The 19937-nt window shown below is 48.0% G+C and overlaps 1 protein-coding gene across 1 annotated transcript in view; it reads left to right on the forward strand.

Annotated features, from left to right (window-relative positions):
* The first annotated feature begins 2587 nt into the window (after positions 1-2587).
* The window catches only part of LOC114598187 (maestro heat-like repeat-containing protein family member 7), a 21989-nt gene continuing 4639 nt past the window's right edge, over positions 2588-19937 (forward strand). The window contains exons 1-14 of the mRNA XM_077930347.1: positions 2588-2672; positions 3300-3409; positions 3716-3841; positions 8311-8415; positions 10168-10300; positions 11622-11731; positions 12860-13009; positions 13087-13241; positions 14364-14748; positions 14920-15119; positions 15684-15821; positions 17081-17189; positions 17927-18067; positions 19411-19598. Of these exons, the coding sequence (XP_077786473.1) occupies positions 2588-2672; positions 3300-3409; positions 3716-3841; positions 8311-8415; positions 10168-10300; positions 11622-11731; positions 12860-13009; positions 13087-13241; positions 14364-14748; positions 14920-15119; positions 15684-15821; positions 17081-17189; positions 17927-18067; positions 19411-19598 (2135 nt within the window). The remainder of the gene's footprint in view (positions 2673-3299; positions 3410-3715; positions 3842-8310; positions 8416-10167; positions 10301-11621; positions 11732-12859; positions 13010-13086; positions 13242-14363; positions 14749-14919; positions 15120-15683; positions 15822-17080; positions 17190-17926; positions 18068-19410; positions 19599-19937) is intronic.

The following is a 19937-nucleotide window of genomic DNA, read 5'->3' on the forward strand; positions in this document are numbered from 1 at the left end:
TGGCACTAATTGGGCCCCCGCAAGAGAAGGGAGTTGGTCCCTCATCCCAATGCCATCCCGACCTAGCCATAGGACCTCTGTCTTCGAAGGATTTAGTTTCAATCGGCTCCCACGAAACCATCCAGCCACAGCTTCCAAGGTCAGTGTGTCCGGGGCCGAGTCGGTGTGGCCATCCATCAGCAGATAGAGCTGAGTGTCATCAGCATATTGGTGACAGCCCAGCCCAAAGCTCCAGACAATCAGGGCAAGGGGGCGCATAAAGATGTTAAAAAGCATCGGGGAGAGGATTGCGCCCTGCGGCACTCCACACACCAAAGAGTGGCGCAACGACAAATAAGGTTCTATTAAAATTGGTGCGTTGTTTCTTCACTGTTTTATATCTGCACCAGTAACTTTTCATAATTTGAACCTCCATGAAGCTCTCCAGAGGCAAGACCAGCTTGGAGGGAAACGTCCGTTGGAGCAAAGCATTCCATTGTCGTTTCTCATTGGTTGCCCCGGCCATTTCCCTGCCCATTATGACATCAATAACTGCCATGGGCACTTGATCTCAACCGCCACCTTGTCTGGTTCAGTTGCTGGCAGTCCTTGGCTCAAGTCAGTAATGTCCAGGGCACATCTTCAGTTGCGTTGACCACCAAACCTTTCTACACTCATTTTCCTTTCATCTGTTGGCTTACTATGGATTTGAAACAGTGAGACTTTTAAGGGTGGAAAACACCTCTTTAGCCACTGTCCCAGGTTGGCAGCGAAATCATTCCCTCTTATTTGCTCAGCAGATAGGATGCAATCATTTTTTTCCCCTCCTTTTGTTTTCCATTCTTTTCAAAAGATGCAAGATTGTGGGTAGAACACTTACTGGGCTAGGGCGGTCTCTTGCAAAATGATTCATTATTTACACAGCTCCATTAGTGTTCGCTGTGTGTTGCATTGTATCATATTGTTATACTGCACCCCAATTTCTGAGAGATATTTCGGGGTTTCCAATCTGCATATAAGGTCATATTCCTTCAAATGACATCATTGGAGGTTTGTGCTTTTTTGATATATGGTATTATTTGCCCAGATCTACAGGCTGAGCATAACTTAACTCCAAGAGATGTCCCAAAGTTTACATATTTCAATAATTTCTATATCATTTCATAATTCCCTCTAAGCAGTTTACAGATTAAACAGAACATTACGAAATACAACATTACAAAAGAAGATCAAATATAGAATACAATAAATATCCTAGTTTAAATAAGTATAATTAACAGGAAGGCAATATATTTGTGTAAACATAACTTGGGGAGAAACATTCCAAATAAAAAACAGATACAGATCCAAAACTCAGTCTCTCTTGATCGCTGATTTTGTGTGTCTAAAATCTTCTAGACAACTTTCTAGGGGCCACTTATGAGCTGTATGCGTTGCAGGATTTCAATAGGATGCTCTATTGAGGAATCTCAGGTGAGCTCCACACGCGATGGAAGTTGCTCCCAGTACCAGTCACCACACAGAAATGGCTTAAGGTCCGAATAATTTACTATTGCAGAAGATAAGGCTCACTAAAACAGTTCTGGACATAGATAGACGCAGCTTGTAGGCTATTGCAGATACAGATATGTACAGATATATACAAGTGCAAAGTATCTCTGTTGCTCCAAATAAACTCCACCAATTCAAGATGTAACACTGGACAAGTAACACCAACAGACTGATGTCTCACATACTAACTGCAAGCTAACAGATAACTGAGCCGACACGCATTAATCACAGATACAGTTGTGGCACTGGGTGAATGCCCAGTGCCTGGGCTTGCTAGCATACATGAGCCAATATCAACATTCCCCCAGCAGCGCTTCCTGCTAAACGAATCGGAGAATGGTTTGGAGACAGTCGTTGCAAGAGCTTAGCAGCTGGGAAGACTCAGTGTCCTCGCCCAAAAATGCAGGTAAGCTCCTCTCGCTGATGACACAGTCATAGGGTGCTTCCAGAGGTGGAGATCTTCCTTCACAGCTGGAGGCAGCAATGCTTCTGAATACCAGTTGCTGGAAGCCGCAAGAGAGGGGAGGGCGCTTGCGTTCAATGCCTGCTTGAGGGTTTCCTGTTGGTGCATCATGTCCTCATTCTTCAGAAAAGGAAGCATGTTTATGAAAATGCTCTTGAGTCTGCTGCCTGGAGAATAAAGTTAAAGGTAAAGGGACCCCTGACCATTAGGTCCAGTCGTGGCCGACTCTGGGGTTGCGGCGCTCATCTCGCTTTATTGGCCGAGGGAGCCGGCGTACAGTTTCCGGGTCATGTGGCCAGCAGGACTAAGCCGCTTCTGGCGAACCAGAGCAGCACACAGAAATGCCGTTTACCTTCCCGCTGGAGTGGTACCTATTTATCTACTTGCACTTGGACGTGCTTTCAAACTGCTAGGTTGGCAGGAGCTGGGACCGAGCAATGGGAGCTCACCCCGTCACGGGGATTCGAACTGCCAACCTTCTGATCGGCAAGCCCTAGGCTCTGTGGTTTAACCCACAGCGCCACCTGTGTTTAACCTGGTTTAAGCTGGAGAATAGGTTTGTCTTAATTGCCAGCACAAATCACAGCTTTGCACATGGAGGCTTCCACTACGTCGGCGTGCAGAACCTCCAGCCTGCCAGAGGTCCATTTTGTCTCATCGGGCCATTTTCCCCAGACCAGTACACCTGCCCTTCAGCTGACAAGACTGGTGGCAGCACAGGAGGGAGGATAAGGTTTAGTTCTGTCTCTGGACAGCTCAGCTGTTTAGAGCGTGGTGCTGATGATACCAAGGTCTCAGGTTCAATCCCCACACGAGGTAGCTGCATATTCCTTTAGACCAGGGGTGGGCAACCTAAGGCCTGGGGGCCGGATGCGGCCCAATCGCCTTCTCAATCTGGCCCACGGACGGTCTGGGAATCAGCGTGTTTTTATATGAGTAGAATGCGTCCTTTTATTTAAAATGCATCTCTGGGTTATTTGTGGGGCATAGGAATTCGTTCATATTTTTTTTCAAAATATAGTCCAGTCCCCCACATTGTTTGAGGGTGGATCAACCCACGGCTGAAAAAGGTTGCTGACCCCTGCTTTAGACGTTTGCTGAAAACTTGTCTGTTGTTTAATTGTGTTTCATTGCTTTTAGATGAGTTTAGCAGTTTTTAAATATTTTAAATTTGTTTTGTTTCGTTTATAATTTTTTTTTTAATAATAAAAAAGGTTTTTTTTGTGTGTTTTTTTTTTTGCTCCTTTGGGCTCCTCTGGGAGGAAAGGCGCAGTTTTTACTTATTAAATTAATAAACCTGTTTCAGATTCACCAAGCTCAGACTCCTCCCAGACAACATTTAGTTCTGCAGCTTCTGAGGGAGACGTGATAGGTGCCATGCGCTTCATGCGCCAGTTTCTCCACAAAAGCCACCAGGTATCTGCACCCCAACCCTGCCCTCGCTTTCCCTGCTACCATGTGAGTTCCTTAAAAATGCAGGGGGGGGGGGGGCTTCTTCCTCCAGTCACATAATTCAGGAATACTTTGAATTGGGCTCAAGCCCAGCAAAGTAGCACGGCACTGGAGTACAACGTTCCCTGCAGAACGCCCCCAGAAGAGTCATAGTTTCCAAATCTTTCCGGGGGCAGCCCCGCAGAGAGCATGTTGCAGTAGTCAAGACAGCTTGCTGCTTTTACTAATCCTTCTTGAACTCATCTTCCTGTCCTTGGTTGGGGAGGCTAGGAATTACCTGAGAAGGTCAAGTTCCTGGACTGCATAGACCTCATCAGCGCGAACCTCGACAGCAGTAAGGTGGGCTACATTGGTCAACTTCACTACAACCCGACCCTGATAAGAGAAACCCTCCTGGTGAGTAAGTGAGTGCAAACAATGAAAATAGCCCTAAAAAAACTCCTTCTAACGGAGCCCAAGGAAAGATTAGCACTAGAAGTGTTGTATAGTGGGAAAGACGGGCGACAAACATAGCTCTTTTAAGCAACAGCTCTTTATTACAGCACTTAGCACGGCTCTAAGTCTCTCTGAACAACAGTGAAGCTGGCTGCCTTATATAATGCTCAATAACTTGTAACAGTAACGAATTCCAACTAACTACCCAATCGGTGAAAGCAACTCTCAATAATAATACTAATAATTTATTATTTATACTCCGCCCATCTGACTGGGTTTCCCCAGCCACTCTGGGCGGCTTCCAACCAAATATTAAAAACCATACAGCATCAGACATTAAAAACTTCCCTAAAGAGGGCTGCCTTCAGTTGTCTTTTAAAAGTAAAATAGTTGTTTATTGCCTTGACATCTGGTGGGAGGGCGTTCCACAGGGCAGGCGCCACCACCGAGAAGGCCCTCTGCCTGGTTCCCTGTGACCTCACTTCTCGCAGGGAGGGAACCGCCAGAAGGCCCTCGGAGCTGGACCTCAGTGTCAGGGATGGATGATGGGGGTGGAGACGCTCCTTCAGGTATACTGGACCGAGGCCGTTTAGGGCTTTCAAGATCAGCACCAACACTTTGAATTGTGCTCAGAAGCCTTCATTTGCATACTGGTGGCCCAGAGTGAGAACTGCAGCCAGACAAGAAGCCCACAACTTTATGGTTTGCCCTTTTTGACCCTGCCTTGGGCTCTTTAAGAATGACGTTGTCTTGGTAATTGTGTCTCTGTTTGGCTGTGGGAAAACCATCATAGGAAAACCTCAAAAAGGGTATCATTGAGATAGGGCAGAAATGGCCTAGACTGGATGGAGGAAAGGTTACATCATTGGGGGCTCCTTAAACATAAGATGCTAGCTTAGTCGGTAGTACATGAGACGCTTAATCTCAAGGTTGCGGGTTCGAGCCCCACGTTGGGCAAAAGATTCCTGCATTGCAGGGGTGGGACTGGATGACCCTTGTGGTCCCTTCCAACTCTACAGTTCTTTGATAGTAGAAGTATAGGGGGAACATGTGCAGCCAAAACAGCACCGCCCATTCATAAAAAGAGATGTGTAGCCAAAACAGCACCACCCATTCATAAAGAGAGATGTGTAGCCAAAACAGCACCACCCACTCAAAAAGAGAGATGTGTAGCCAAAACAGCACCACCCACTCAAAAAGAGAGATGTGTAGCCAAAACAGCACCACCCATTCATAAAGAGAGATGTGTAGCCAAAACAGCACCACCCACTCATAAAGAGAGATGTGTAGCCAAAACAGCACCACCCACTCATAAAGAGAGATGTGTAGCCAAAACAGCACCACCCACTCAAAAAGAGAGATGTGTAGCCAAAACAGCACCACCCACTCATAAAGAGAGATGTGTAGCCAAAACAGCACCACCCACTCATAAAGAGAGATGTGTAGCCAAAACAGCACCACCACCAGAGAGATGTGTAGCCAAAACAGCACCACCCACTCAAAAAGAGAGATGTGTAGCCAAAACAGCACCACCCACTCAAAAAGAGAGATGTGTAGCCAAAACAGCACCACCCACTCATAAAGAGAGATGTGTAGCCAAAACAGCACCACCCACTCATAAAGAGAGATGTGTAGCCAAAACAGCACCACCACCAGAGAGATGTGTAGCCAAAACAGCACCACCCACTCAAAAAGAGAGATGTGTAGCCAAAACAGCACCACCCATTCATAAAGAGAGATGTGTAGCCAAAACAGCACCACCCACTCATAAAGAGAGATGTGTAGCCAAAACAGCACCACCCACTCAAAAAGAGAGATGTGTAGCCAAAACAGCACCACCCACTCATAAAGAGAGATGTGTAGCCAAAACAGCACCACCACCAGAGAGATGTGTAGCCAAAACAGCACCACCCACTCAAAAAGAGAGATGTGTAGCCAAAACAGCACCACCCATTCATAAAGAGAGATGTGTAGCCAAAACAGAACCACCCACTCATAAAGAGAGATGTGTAGCCAAAACAGCACCACCCACTCATAAAGAGAGATGTGTAGCCAAAACAGCACCACCCACTCATAAAGAGAGATGTGTAGCCAAAACAGCACCACCCACTCATAAAGAGAGATGTGTAGCCAAAACAGCACCACCCACTCATAAAGAGAGATGTGTAGCCAAAACAGCACCACCCATTCATAAAGAGAGATGTGTAGCCAAAGCAGCACCACCCACTCAAAAAGAGAGATGTGTAGCCAAAACAGCACCACCCATTCATAAAGAGAGATGTGTAGCCAAAACAGCACCACCCACTCATAAAGAGAGATGTGTAGCCAAAACAGCACCACCCATTCATAAAGAGAGATGTGTAGCCAAAACAGCACCACCCATTCATAAAGAGAGATGTGTAGCCAAAGCAGCACCACCCACTCAAAAAGAGAGATGGGTAGCCAAAACAGCAGCACCCACTCATAAAGAGAGATGTGTAGCCAAAACAGCAGCACCCACTCATAAAGAGAGATGTGTAGCCAAAGCAGCACCACCCACTCAAAAAGAGAGATGGGTAGCCAAAACAGCACCACCCACTCATAAAGAGAGATGTGCAGCCAAAACAGCACCACCCATTCATAAAGAGATATGTGTAGCCAAAACAGCACCACCCACTCAAAAAGAGAGATGTGTAGCCAAAACAGCACCACCCATTCATAAAGAGAGATGTGTAGCCAAAACAGCACCACCCATTCATAAAGAGAGATGTGTAGCCAAAACAGCACCACCCATTCATAAAGAGAGATGTGTAGCCAAAACAGCACCACCCACTCATAAAGAGAGATGTGTAGCCAAAACAGCACCACCCATTCATAAAGAGAGATGTGTAGCCAAAACAGCACCACCCATTCATAAAGAGAGATGTGTAGCCAAAGCAGCACCACCCACTCAAAAAGAGAGATGGGTAGCCAAAACAGCAGCACCCACTCATAAAGAGAGATGGGTAGCCAAAACAGCACCACCCACTCAAAAAGAGAGATGTGTAGCCAAAACAGCACCACCCACTCATAAAGAGAGATGTGTAGCCAAAACAGCACCACCCACTAAAAAAGAGAGATGTGTAGCCAAAACAGCACCACCCACTCATAAAGAGAGATGTGTAGCCAAAGCAGCACCACCCACTCAAAAAGAGAGATGGGTAGCCAAAACAGCACCACCCACTCATAAAGAGAGATGTGCAGCCAAAACAGCACCACCCATTCATAAAGAGATATGTGTAGCCAAAACAGCACCACCCACTCAAAAAGAGAGATGTGTAGCCAAAACAGCACCACCCATTCATAAAGAGAGATGTGTAGCCAAAACAGCACCACCCACTCATAAAGAGAGATGTGTAGCCAAAACAGCACCACCCACTCAAAAAGAGAGATGTGTAGCCAAAGCAGCACCACCCACTCAAAAAGAGAGATGGGTAGCCAAAACAGCACCACCCACTCATAAAGAGAGATGTGTAGCCAAAACAGCACCACCCACTCATAAAGAGAGATGTGTAGCCAAAACAGCACCACCCACTCAAAAAGAGAGATGTGTAGCCAAAGCAGCACCACCCACTCATAAAGAGAGATGGGTAGCCAAAACAGCACCACCCACTCATAAAGAGAGATGGGTAGCCAAAACAGCACCACCCACTCATAAAGAGAGATGTGCAGCCAAAACAGCACCACCCATTCATAAAGAGATATGTGTAGCCAAAACAGCACCACCCACTCAAAAAGAGAGATGTGTAGCCAAAACAGCACCACCCATTCATAAAGAGAGATGTGTAGCCAAAACAGCACCACCCACTCATAAAGAGAGATGTGTAGCCAAAACAGCACCACCCACTCAAAAAGAGAGATGTGTAGCCAAAGCAGCACCACCCACTCAAAAAGAGAGATGGGTAGCCAAAACAGCACCACCCACTCATAAAGAGAGATGTGTAGCCAAAACAGCACCACCCACTCAAAAAGAGAGATGGGTAGCCAAAACAGCACCACCCACTCATAAAGAGAGATGTGTAGCCAAAACAGCACCACCCACTCAAAAAGAGAGATGGGTAGCCAAAACAGCACCACCCACTCATAAAAAGAGATGTGTAGCCAAAACAGCACCACCCACTCATAAAGAGAGATGGAAAAGCACAAACCAAAAAACACAACTCCCTGATGGGCAGAAACTCCCGAAAATAGCACAGAAAGGACTGGGCATCCTCGGGGGCTTTGTAATGCTTGCAGACCTTGTGGAGAGAAGTTTGGAAGCAGGTTGGTGGGGGAATAGAACAAAATGCCCGCCTAGAGCACTTCACGCTGCAACTCTGGGTTGCAGCTCCCACTTGTGCTCTACAAGAATGTGTCTTATGAAACCTCCATGGATTCTGCTGCAGTACGTCATCCTTTTTTTGCCGTTCCAGTTCCTTCTTCCTGAAACGGGATCCCCGTTGGTCGAGGAGCGGATCATGGCCTTGTCCAGAATCACCAAGCTGGTCTGCTGCATCACGTCCCATTGCACACCCAAAGTGAGGCTCAGTCGCCCATTCCCAGGGCTGAGTTGGTTTAGCAAACTTCGCAGAAGTAGTTCAGAAAACCTCCAAACTACACCTGAAAGTAGTTCCCATAACTGCTGAACAATTCACCTGCAGTTTTTAGGGTTGCCATGTTCTGAAGAGCAAAAAGAGAGGACACATTTTCAGATTTTTACTTTTAGCTATGGATCGCTATGGCGAATCATGAAAAAGAGGACCATGTCCTGGAAAAGGAGGACATATGGCAACCCTAAAAACTGCACATATTGAATTTATGTGAATTAAGTTCCTTTTGGAGGAAGACTTTGAATGATTCCTGGTTTGAAGCTCACTCTCTTGCATTTGTTTCTTACTCTTCAGACTGGCGCTTTCATCTGCTGGGGGGAAATACTGTAAATGGAGCAATTCACTCTCTGCACGTGTTTTAAGATGCTTTCTTGCTGTTCTTAGGTACAATTCTGTGCTTCTATGATTTTACACTCCAGCCCAGCAACTTTTAACCTTCTGCATGGTTGGGATTATTTGAACTTGAACTGTTTGTTGAATCACAGAATCACAGAATCGGAGAATTCGACACGAACTGAATTTGCTCACTTTGTTAAGGGACGGGCGTGCCAAACTTGGATTAGAACTAGTTCCCTTTCAGAATGAGCTTTCCCAGCTCAGCTGACACCAGTCATCAGGAGTAAAATGCCCGTCAGGATGACTGACAGTCCGGGGGGGTTGTGGGGGGGAGGAATTTATATATGTGTAAAGGAATGAGGACTTGTTTAGTGCAAAGATTGCCTGTGGCACTGAGCTGTATCCCCATTAAGACGTGCTGGATTTTTCAACTTTCAAATTCCCCAAATGAGGGGTGCTAAAAAATTGTAACACGACTTGGGAATTCAAAAGATAATTTGGTTAAATTAATATAATTTAGTTTTGCTTGGTGAGTAAAATTGCATAGAAATCATTAGAAATGATTGCCAAGCAGTTATACTATATATTAATATTGCATTATTATTTTTTTTATTAAGCAATACCTGGCATTTTCAGGAGGTAAAATTAAAATTCTTTGGTTTCCCAAAAGCCGTTTATGTTGTCCAGTCACAAAAATAATAGCAGATTTGAATTCCTCACACCCAAAACCATTTTTTAAAAGATCCCTCACTGAAGGAATCTGAAAAAAGTAAGTTTCACCCCGTAAAATAACACTCTCTAGTAGCCCATGTCAGTGTGCCACCTTCACAGGAAAGAGTAAAGGGGTGCATTTGGGGATATCATGGCAGCAGGGTCCAAATCCATAGGGAGGTTGAATAAGGCCTGCTTCTCTTTGCACCCCACTGCAGCCATGGTGGGTGGCATGACACAAAATGGCTGCTGTGGGGTGCATGGGATGGCAGAAAATGGCTGCTGTGGGGTGCGTGGCATGGCACAAAATGGCTGCTGTGGGGTGTGTGGCATGGCACAAAATGGCTGTTGGGTGTGTGGCATGGCACAAAATGGCTGCCATGGAGTATGTGGCACGACACAAAATGGCTGCTGTGAGGTGTGAGGTGTGACACAAAATGGCTGCAATGGTTGCTGTGGTGTGCAAGGGATGGCACAAAATGACTGCTGTGCATGGCGTGACACAAAAAGGCTGCCGTGGTGTTTGTGGCATGACACAAAATGGCTGCTGTGGAGTATGTGGTATGACACAAAACGGCTGGTATGACACAAAACGGCTTGAGGAGGAGTAGAAAATGAGATTCTCTCCTGCAGGGAATGAAGGACTTCAAGATGGGGAAGCTGGCGGGGCACATGGCGCTTTGCAGCAAGGACTCCAGCGAAAGCGTGTGCCACTGGGCGGCCGACGCACTCCACTGCCTGTACACCCTGATCCTTCACCAGAAGAGTAAGAGCAAGGCCTTCCCCAAGATGGTTCATGGCGGGGAAAGGGAAATAAATGGGTTGGCAATAGCTGGGAAGCGGGATGTCCCGCCAGAGGAGATAAAGCAAAAAAGGGTCTTCGCTTAGAGCATCCTCAGATTGGCAAGGGTGGCTTCGCCTTCTGAGCCTGCCAGGTGGAGGCTTGTTTCATGGCTGCTCCTGCTATTCTCCCAGGCTGTCTGTCAGCCCAAGCCTGCCCTTCGGAGGGCCAGGTAGAGAGCCTGGAGGGCCACCTTCAGGGTCCGGGTCTCAGCTTCCCTGCTGGCCGGCCTGAAGGAGTCTTGGGCGGCCTCCTCTCGCTCCTCCATCCCCTCTCCGCATCCTGCTTAGGGGTGACCATGGCCCTTGAGCTGAACCCCAACTCCTCCAGCTCCACTTTCTGTTGGGGTGACCCACTGGGGAAATCCGTGTCGCGTGGTCCTTCAAAACCTGCAAAGGCCACCGTCCCAACGGTAATACATGGTGAGTATTGGCACCTATTTTGGGGGGGGGACAGGTGCAGCACTGTATATCTATATATCTATATGTATCTATATCTCTCTCTATAGATATACCGTATATACCGTTTCTTTGCATCTATCTACAGCTATAGCTATGCAGCGGTACCTCTGGATGCGAACGGGATCCGTTCCGGAGCCCCGTTCGCATCCTGAGTAGAACGTAACACGCGACTGCGTGTCTCCGCATGCGCAGGTCGCATTTCGTTGCTTCCGCGCATGCGCGTGACGTCATTTTGAGCGTCTGCGCATCCGTTCCGCAGCCCCGTTCGCATCCTGAGTAGAACGGAACACGCGACTGCGTGTCTGCGCATGCGCAGGTCGCATTTCGTTGCTTCCGCGCATGCGCGTGACGTCATTTTGAGCGTCTGCGCATCCGTTCCGGAGCCCCGTTCGCATCCTGAGTAGAACGGAACACGCGACTGCGTGTCTGCGCATGCGCATGTCGCATTTCGTTGCTTCCGCGCATGCGCGTGACGTCATTTTGAGCGTCTGCGCATCCGTTCTGCAGCCCCGTTCGCATCCTGAGTAGAACGGAACACGCGACTGCGTGTCTCCGCATGCGCAGGTCGCATTTCGTTGCTTCCGCGCATGCACATGGCGTCATTTTGAGCGTCTGCGCATGCGTGAGCGGCGAAACCCGGAAGTAACACGTTCCGTTACTTCTGGGTCGCCGCGGAGCGTAACTTGAAAACGCTCAACCTGAAGCATATTTAGCCCGAGGTATGACTGTATCTGTATCTGTCTTTCTATCTATCTAATCTCTGGTTTCTTTGTACATTTCTTGAGGCCTGATGAAGCCTGAGAACGACACAGAATTTATGGAGCTTATGCAGGACTGGAAAGAGGAAAAGATCTTCTGGTTGGCCTGGTTCTCTGACATCAGCACCACCACCATGGTAAACCTTTTTCACCAGCTCCAACGTGTGTCTTTTTCACACCTGGCAATTTTGGGCGTGGACCTGTTTTACAGGTGCAGCTGAAACGAATGTAACCAACACAGGAGTTTGGAAACCCATCCAGTTAATCTAGATTAATAAAATTATGCTTTGTTTTGTTTTTAAAAAGGAAGCACGTCCAGTTGCACACAGGCACATGCAGAGAGGCAGGAAGGGCTGTGTCTTGGTGTTTGCCGTGCAGCCAAGGGCACACCTGGGTTTTGAGCTAGTGATCGTATAACTGAGCCCAGGACTGTGCTTTGACTGCCAGTGGCTCTTCAAAGGTCCTTCTCTGCTCCCCTGCTGTATCTGAGATTGTTTCAGTAGAGAGTTTTAAAAAAGAAAGAATGCACACACAAAATGCCCAGCACTCAGAAAATTGAGTGACGGTGGGAGCAGCAGGGATAAAAAAGAAATAGAGGGAGAGGGGGTGCAATGGAGTATCCAAGAAATGGCCTGGCTGTCTGGCTGTCAGGTAAGAATCCTGAATAGGACCATTTAATGCTGCAGATTTTTAATTCCTAGTCCCAGTCCCCACTCAGAGGGTTCATCCACACATCCACTTGCCCCACAACTTTCCCCCAAGTAAAATCAATTTTTACTGCCGAATCGGAGCAAATGTCAATTGGGTTTTCTCCAGATTGATGTTGGCTCCGATTTCGCACTGGTTGGAAGTGTGGACGAGCCCTAACACTGCCCTGTGGTCTTTCCTATACATAAGGAGAGCACTGCAACCCTTCCTGCAGCATCAGAATCATAGAATTGGAAGGGACCACAAGGATCATCTTGTCCAGGGTTTCCCAAACGTGGGTCTCCAGCTCTTTTTGGACTACAGCTCCCATGATCCTTGAGCACTGGTCCTACAAGATAAGGAAGAGCTGGAGACCCAAGTTTGGGAATCCCCGTTCTAATCCAACCCCCTGCAAGAAGCTTTGGCCCTGGGATTAAGAGTCTCGTGCTCTACCGACTGATCTTAAGGAGGGTCCCAAAGCGAGTCGGCTGACCCTGAGATAGGATCCCATCCATGGTGGATCCCAGCTCTTTGGTGTAACCGCCACCAGGCTTTCAACGGACCCCCTCCGTTTTCAGAAATTCAAAAAATGCCTCCATGCCGAGGAGCAGATGGACTTCCTCCTAGCAGCCATCAAGGGCATGAGGGACGACAACCTTTACCACACGAAGGCTGCCATCCTGATGCTGAAAGCCATGTTGAGGGATCCCCAGCCCGGTTTCATCAAGGTACGCTGCCTTGGAGCCTCCCGTTCCCCCTTCTCCTCTCTCCCCAGTCACCTCTTCCCACCTCTTTCCCCCCGCAGGTGCCCAAAACCACCAGGTTCATGTATTTCAGTCTGGAGCACATTGGAGAACCGCAGGCCCGCCTGGAAGTCTTCAGGTTCCTCTTGCTTCTGGGGAAGAGCCGCTCTCAGGATGTGGTGAAGACCCTCCTGGTCTGCTCTATCCAGTGTGACAGGTGAGCGGGATGGACAGAGAGATTAAAAAAAAACCCGATTTAAAATCCTTTTCATACTGGCTAAATCAGTGGTTCTCGGACTTTTTTCTCTGGGCCACATAAAAATTTGCCTGTGCCACACTTAATTTTTGTCGATAGAAATATATTGGGAAACAAAAAGAAATAGCTCCTAGCAGTGCTTGATTTACAACACAGAACACAACTACCGGCACTTTGTAATATGCTCATGGGATGTCCAGAAAGTATCAAACAATACAGCTATGTAAGAAGGTGAATCATTTCCAAAATGTAATTATAAACGAGCATGAAACTTAAGTATGTGTACAAACTCAGTGAGAGGTGTGAGCTTTTGCCAGGTAATCTCATTTATACCAGGGTGGAATCTAGACACGCATTAAAAAACACTCTGAAAATGCTTTTTTAAAAAAGCGTTTTGAAAAAAATATATTGAATTTGCCATAAGCTCATCACTGCCATCTAGTGTCATGTTTGTATGATTCAGGTAGGTAGCTATGTTGGTCTGACGCAGTAGAAATATATTAAAAAAATTGTCCAGTAGCACCTTAGAAACCAACTAAGTTTGTCCTGGGTATAAGCTTTCGTGTATCTGAATAAGTGTGCATGCACACGAGAGCTTATACCAAGAACAAACTTAGTTGGTCTCTAAGGTGCTACTTGACTATTTTTTATATTTTTTCTATATATTTCTATGTTTGTATGATGCACTTAAAACGTTATATTTGCAGCTGTATAGCTGAGTCCCAGGTCTAACTCATCAATGCAGCGATGCCTTTCTCTTTTCCGCTCCCTCATATTTGTCAGAGCTGAACATCCCTGCTCACAACAATAGGTTGTGGAGAACTGTAGAAGAACAGCCAATGCTCTTTTCCTTTTAAAAAAATTAAAAGCGCATTTATTCACAAGTTACACTCCATCTTTCTCCACTCCCACAGAACAACCCCTCCAGTCCTAAGTCCCACATCACTGCCTAGCCAGTGCTCTTGAAGAGAGGGGCACCATACACATACTGGTCTAAATAGCTTTTCTCTCGTTTTGCCGTAATCTGAATGCCTTTCGTGCACCAACCGAAGCCCCTGCTTCTCTCCCCCCCCCCCCTCGCAGCACCGCCTCCGCCATGTGGAGCAGCTTAACCTGCTTCTCTGACACTTCGCAGAAGGTCCTGGGCGTGCTGCAGTCCATCCTGCAGGAGCAGCCGATCCACTGGGATGGCCACAGGGTTAAGGCCTCCTTGCGACCCTTGGCTGTAAGTGCTGGCAGGACTCTGGCCCCCAAGAAAGCCCCCAAAGAGCAAAGCGGCCCTGTGTGTGGCATCACCAAGGCCCATCCCCAGGGCTGGCCTGCCCACGAGGCAGAGGGAAGCGGACTTCCACGGGGCAGTGCCACTGCAGGCACAGCACCCACCCCTGCCACTGCTGGGTCACGCAGTGGCAGCAGCTTCCGGCTTCCTCTCCCAAAGCCGCCACGCGACCCCGATAAGGGAGGCAAGGTGGGGGGTGGTGGCACCCTTGCCTCAGGCGGCAAAATGAAACAGACCCCAGAGATGCCCCTTCGGCGTCCGGGTGGCCATTTGAGGTACCTAAGGTCATGGCCGGGAAGGGAAGTGGGCGGGAAATTCCTCTCCTTGCTCAGGTACGATCAGGCGCCTTGACCGACCTCCCAGGCCAACACAGTGTTTTACGAGATCTTGAGGCGCCCATCCCCAGCCTGCCGCGAGGTGCTGAGAGAGATGTTCACCACGCTGTCCATAGCAGTCCTCTGCCAGATCTCCTTCGCCGTGTACTTTACACCAGAGGAGACGGATGTCTACACGACGGCCTGCATCCGCCATGAGATCGCCACCCCTCCTGCTCCTTTCAGGTGCGCTTCCTTCGGTTCATCCCAGGTTTTCCCTGTTTGTCACAGGCAGGGTCGACTGATACTGCAGTAGCCCTGTAGCCAGGGCGGCCGGACGCACGCACGCAGCTCCCTGCTGAGCCAGGCTTCGCTCCTCGTCCGGCCCAAGGTTGTTTTTTGGGAAATTGTCTTTTTAATTTGTGACATGACACACAGCGACAGCCTCCAATTGAAGAATGGCAGCTTCTGCATTGTCACGCCAGGCTGTGCTTTCGCAAGTTTCTGGTCCTCAAGGCTGCATGCAGAAAAAGCCTGAAAATGCATGGGTGTTTTCTTCGAAACGCTTAGCGGCGTAGGGTTCACATGCGAGTGACGGTAGCCAGGATTGCTGTGATCAAGGGAACAACTTCAGCACAAGTTGGTCTCCGCACCCCAACGCCTGTGGTGCCAACTATCTTTTACCAGCATAAACTATGAGGCACAATGGCCTACCCAAATCACTGAGGTAATGCATCCCACCCCTTTGAGGAACTGCTGTAAACCCAGCACAAGAAATCCATTCTAATACGGATTTGTCTCTGTGTGCAGGTCTGCTTTGAAAACTTTCAAAGGCCTCATCAGACGTGCAGGAAATGAGGACCTCATCCTCATCATGAACAAGAGGAGAGGTTCAGAACTCCTGTTGCATCGCAGGACCCACCTGAAAGGTCTCACTCTCTTTGCCAGGTAAGCACATCGCTGTTAAAAGGAGCAGCAAGATCTGAAGAGTTTCCAAAAATCTTTGGGGGAGATCCCTAAGGCGTGGAACTTCATATCAGCCCCATAAGGGTCTGGATGGCATTGAATGTGGACTAAGAGGGCAGGGGAGAGTGAATGGAACCAAGCACCTTGAAAGGGAGGAGGGAGATAGAGACTCTGAGGTCTAAAACCATTTCATTGTCCAGATAGGTAATTAATAATAATAATAATTTATTATTTATACCCCGCCCATCTGGCTGGGCTTCCCCAGCCACTCTGGGCGGCTTCCAAAAGAATATTAAAATACTATAATACATCAAACATTAAAAGCTTCCCTAAACAGGGCTGCCTTCAGATGTCTTCTAAAAGTCTGGTAGTTGTTGTTCTCTTTGACATCTGGTGGGAGGGTGTTCCACAGGGAGGGCGCCACTACCGAGAAGGCCCTCTGTCTGGTTCCCTGTAACTGGCTTCTCGCAGTGAGGGAACCACCAGAAGGCCCTTGGAGCTGGACCTCAGTGTCCAGGCAGAACGATGGGGGTGGAGACGCTCCTTCAGATATAGTGGACTGAGGCCGTTTAGGGCTTTAAAGGTCAGCACCAGCACTTTGAATTGTGCTTGGAAACGTACTGGGAGCCAGTGTAGGTCTTTCAAGATGGGTGTTATGTGGTCCCGGCAGCCACACCCAGTCACCAGTCTGGCTGCCGCATTCTGGATTAGTTGCGGTTTCTGGGTCACCTTCAAAGGTAGCCCCACGTAAAGCCCATTGCAGTAGTCCATTTCTCAGTTCATACCAAGAAGCCGTTTTCAGGTGTCTCCAAAATAGGAGCTGCCCATAAACTTTAATGGAGAAATCAAATAATTAATCATGACTGGGATTGGGCCACTAGCATGTCCAGTCCTCTCCGTCACCCATTCAGCGAGAATGGAATCCACTCTGCAGCATTTTGTTGCAGGGCCTTCCTTGTGTATAGAATCATAGAATCATAGAGTTGGAAGAGACCACAAGGGCCATCGAGTCCAACCCCCTGCCAAGCAGGAAACACCAATAGCTAGCTCAGGTGGTGTGTTATGACAGCTCTGTAGTCAAAGCAGGAGGGCTGAGAAGCAAGAGGGAGGTATGCTCAGCACGTTCCCCGAAAATGGAACAGAATATCGGGAAAGAAGACATGGCTGGCTGGATCATGGGAGAAGAACACTCCATTTTGCAATGCTTTGGACACCCAGTGTTTCTGTTTTTCAATGGCAAGAGAGATAGTCAGGGGCGAGGGAAGCGAAAGGATGTTGCCTTACTTGCTGGAGATTCTGGAAAGCGAGGGGTATCCGAAGCACATCACTGTGATGCCTTTCTTAATTGAGGTGAGCCTTGTTTTATGGAGGTAGGTGGGTCTGGTTAATTGTACAGCTGATCCGCCCCAGCCCCTCTTAGACTCCCATCTGCTTCCCCCAAGAGCATCATAGCCAAAGCCATTCCCCCAACCCACATTTTTGGCAAATCAAGCTGTTCACAGTTGTTTTCAGCGGACTGCAAAGGCTTCCAGAGCCCAGCGCACAGCAACTCCCGAGCCACAAAACTTAGCTGTGGTCACCTGTGCTTTGCGGGCCTTGCGTCTCAGCTGCTTGAAGGAGTTTGCAGAGAGCTTTGCAAGCCCTGATGCCACATATTTGGCCCTTGTGGGCAAAACAGGGAGGTCTGGCAAGCAGAGCTGCCCCCCCCCCCCAGGCATGCTGAGGCAGTCGCCTCAAGATGACACATCCAATGAAATTAAACGAGCTCCCCCCCCCAACACTCAATCTCTTATCGAGCAACACACCACCTCGCAAGTCAATTTCACAGTGTCATTTTCTGTTCAACAGCCTAACAGGCCACGGATAGAAGCTATTTTTTAGCCTGTTGGTACGGCTGATTATACTTCTATATCTCCTGCCCGAGGGTAGAAGAGGTGATGGCTCTTCAACAATCCCTTGCGATGTCTTCTTGCCACCTCCTGGCCTCCTCCTTCTGCTCCTCTTTGGCCTGATCCAGCAGGCACTTCTCATGTTTTCATGTTCAAGGCCTGCTGCTGCCAGTTCTGCACATTCTTCTTCTGTTCTAGTTCCTTCATAAGGGAGCCTTAGAGCCAGCTATGGAAGATAGCATCACTGAGCAGCTGTGCCGGCAGGTGAAGGCCAGCCAGTGGGAGCTCAGATCCCTAGCTCTCGACGGCATGATTTGCTTTTTGGATCATCAAGAGAAGGTGAGAGAGACACAGTGATCTACCAGTAGACCAATAGGTCTTCCCAGTGGGTGGGGAGCCTACCATCCTCTAGATCAGGGTTTCCAAAACTTAGGTCTCCAGCTGTTTTGGGACTACAACTCCCATCATCCCTAGCTAGCAGGACCAGTAGTCAGGGATGATGGGAATTGTAGTCCCAAAACAGCTGGAGGCCCCCATTTGGGAAACCCTGCTCTAGATATTGCTGGTTGCCTAATTACACCTGCTGGACAGAGGTTGACTACCACTGTTCTGTATTCTTAATAATAATAATAATAATAATAATAATAACTGGAGAGCCAGTGTGGTGTAGTGGTTAAGAGCGGTAGTCTCATAATCTGGGGAACCGGGTTCGCGTCTCCGCTCCTCCACATGCAGCTGCTGGGTGACCTTGGGCCAGTCACACTTCTCTGAAGTCTCTCAGCCCCACTCACCTCACAGAGTGTTTCTTGTGGGGGAGGAAGGGAAAGGAGATTGTTAGCCGCTTTGAGACTCCTTTGGGTAGTGATAAAGCAGGATATCAAATCCAAACTCTTCTATTATCATCATCATCATCATCATCACCAGTTTTCAATTTATTATAGAACCACAAAGATAAATAAACAATAGCAAAAATTCAGTCAGATATCTAACTAAAGGCAGGGCATGCAAAACCTAAACGAACTGAATAACACACAATCTAAGATCGTGACAGCCACATTTCTCTAGAGAGGGCATGGGGATAGATACCTATAAGTCTGAAACTAAGCTATATGAAATAAAATCCCTCCACACTGAGTAGAAATGACCAGAATATTCCTGTCCATTAGAGACCCATAGCTTATGTGTTACTTTTTTCTGCAGTAACTAAATTCCAAATATTTTTATACCATAATGATATTAGTCTTTGGGGTTGTTTTTTTTACGATTTCCATTGTTGTGCCATAGGGATCCCAGCAACATCTGTGTCGGATGTTCCTTCCGGCAAAACGTCTTCATGGTACATGTCCACGTATTTAGTAGGGAAAACAGAGGAGAAATCTGAATATGTGTTTTGATAATATCTAGTATCGCCTGATGAATTTTCTTCCAGAATAAAAGCAACCTGTGGGCATTCCCACCAGATATGGGGAAGGAAAATCCCTTTATCCCTGCAAACTCTCTAACAGTTTGGTGAACAGGTGTGGAATTCATAAGGAACATCTGCATGTGCAGATGCTGATTTTTATGGCGTGGAAGAACTTCCCGGCCTGTTTCCTCTATGCCATCATTTTAAAGACATCCGCTACGTACCTGTCTTTGTTGCTTCTCTGGAGATCTGTGACTCAGCCTTTTGTGTCGCGCAGATGAAAAAACTGAAGCCTGCCTTTCCAGATATCATAGCCAGGGTGCGCGAGGCGGACAGAGACATCAACGTGAAGGCTCTCAGGCTCCTGCCAGACCTCCTGAAGTGTCAGAGCAGGGAGGTGAACTCCCTCACCGTCGAGGTGGCCACCAGCGTGATGCCACTTTTTGACGACGTGAGTCAGGCCAGGTGCAACAAGTGGGGCAGCACCCGTGGGAGCAGGGCAGGCCCCAGTGGCTGGGTGTAGAGTTGGTGGGAATTATCTCTTGGGGAGCCGCCCAATGTTTGTGTGTGTCTACAGCTTTTCCCTGCCATTTTGTGCTGCACTTTCATCCCAGCACATAGCAAGATATGAGCACCATCAACTCTATTATCGATACTTTGGGGGGCTGGGAGTTAAAGGAGATTGGAATATACTCGGAGTCTATATTCAGCTCATAGTGGTGAGGAGGAATGGATGTTCCCACAGAATGTCTGCTTTATATACATTATTTACACAATGGGCCCCACGTGATTGGCTAATTCCGG

Source organism: Podarcis muralis, chromosome 6 (assembly GCF_964188315.1).
Source record: "Podarcis muralis chromosome 6, rPodMur119.hap1.1, whole genome shotgun sequence".
Taxonomy (NCBI): Eukaryota; Metazoa; Chordata; class Lepidosauria; order Squamata; family Lacertidae; genus Podarcis; species Podarcis muralis.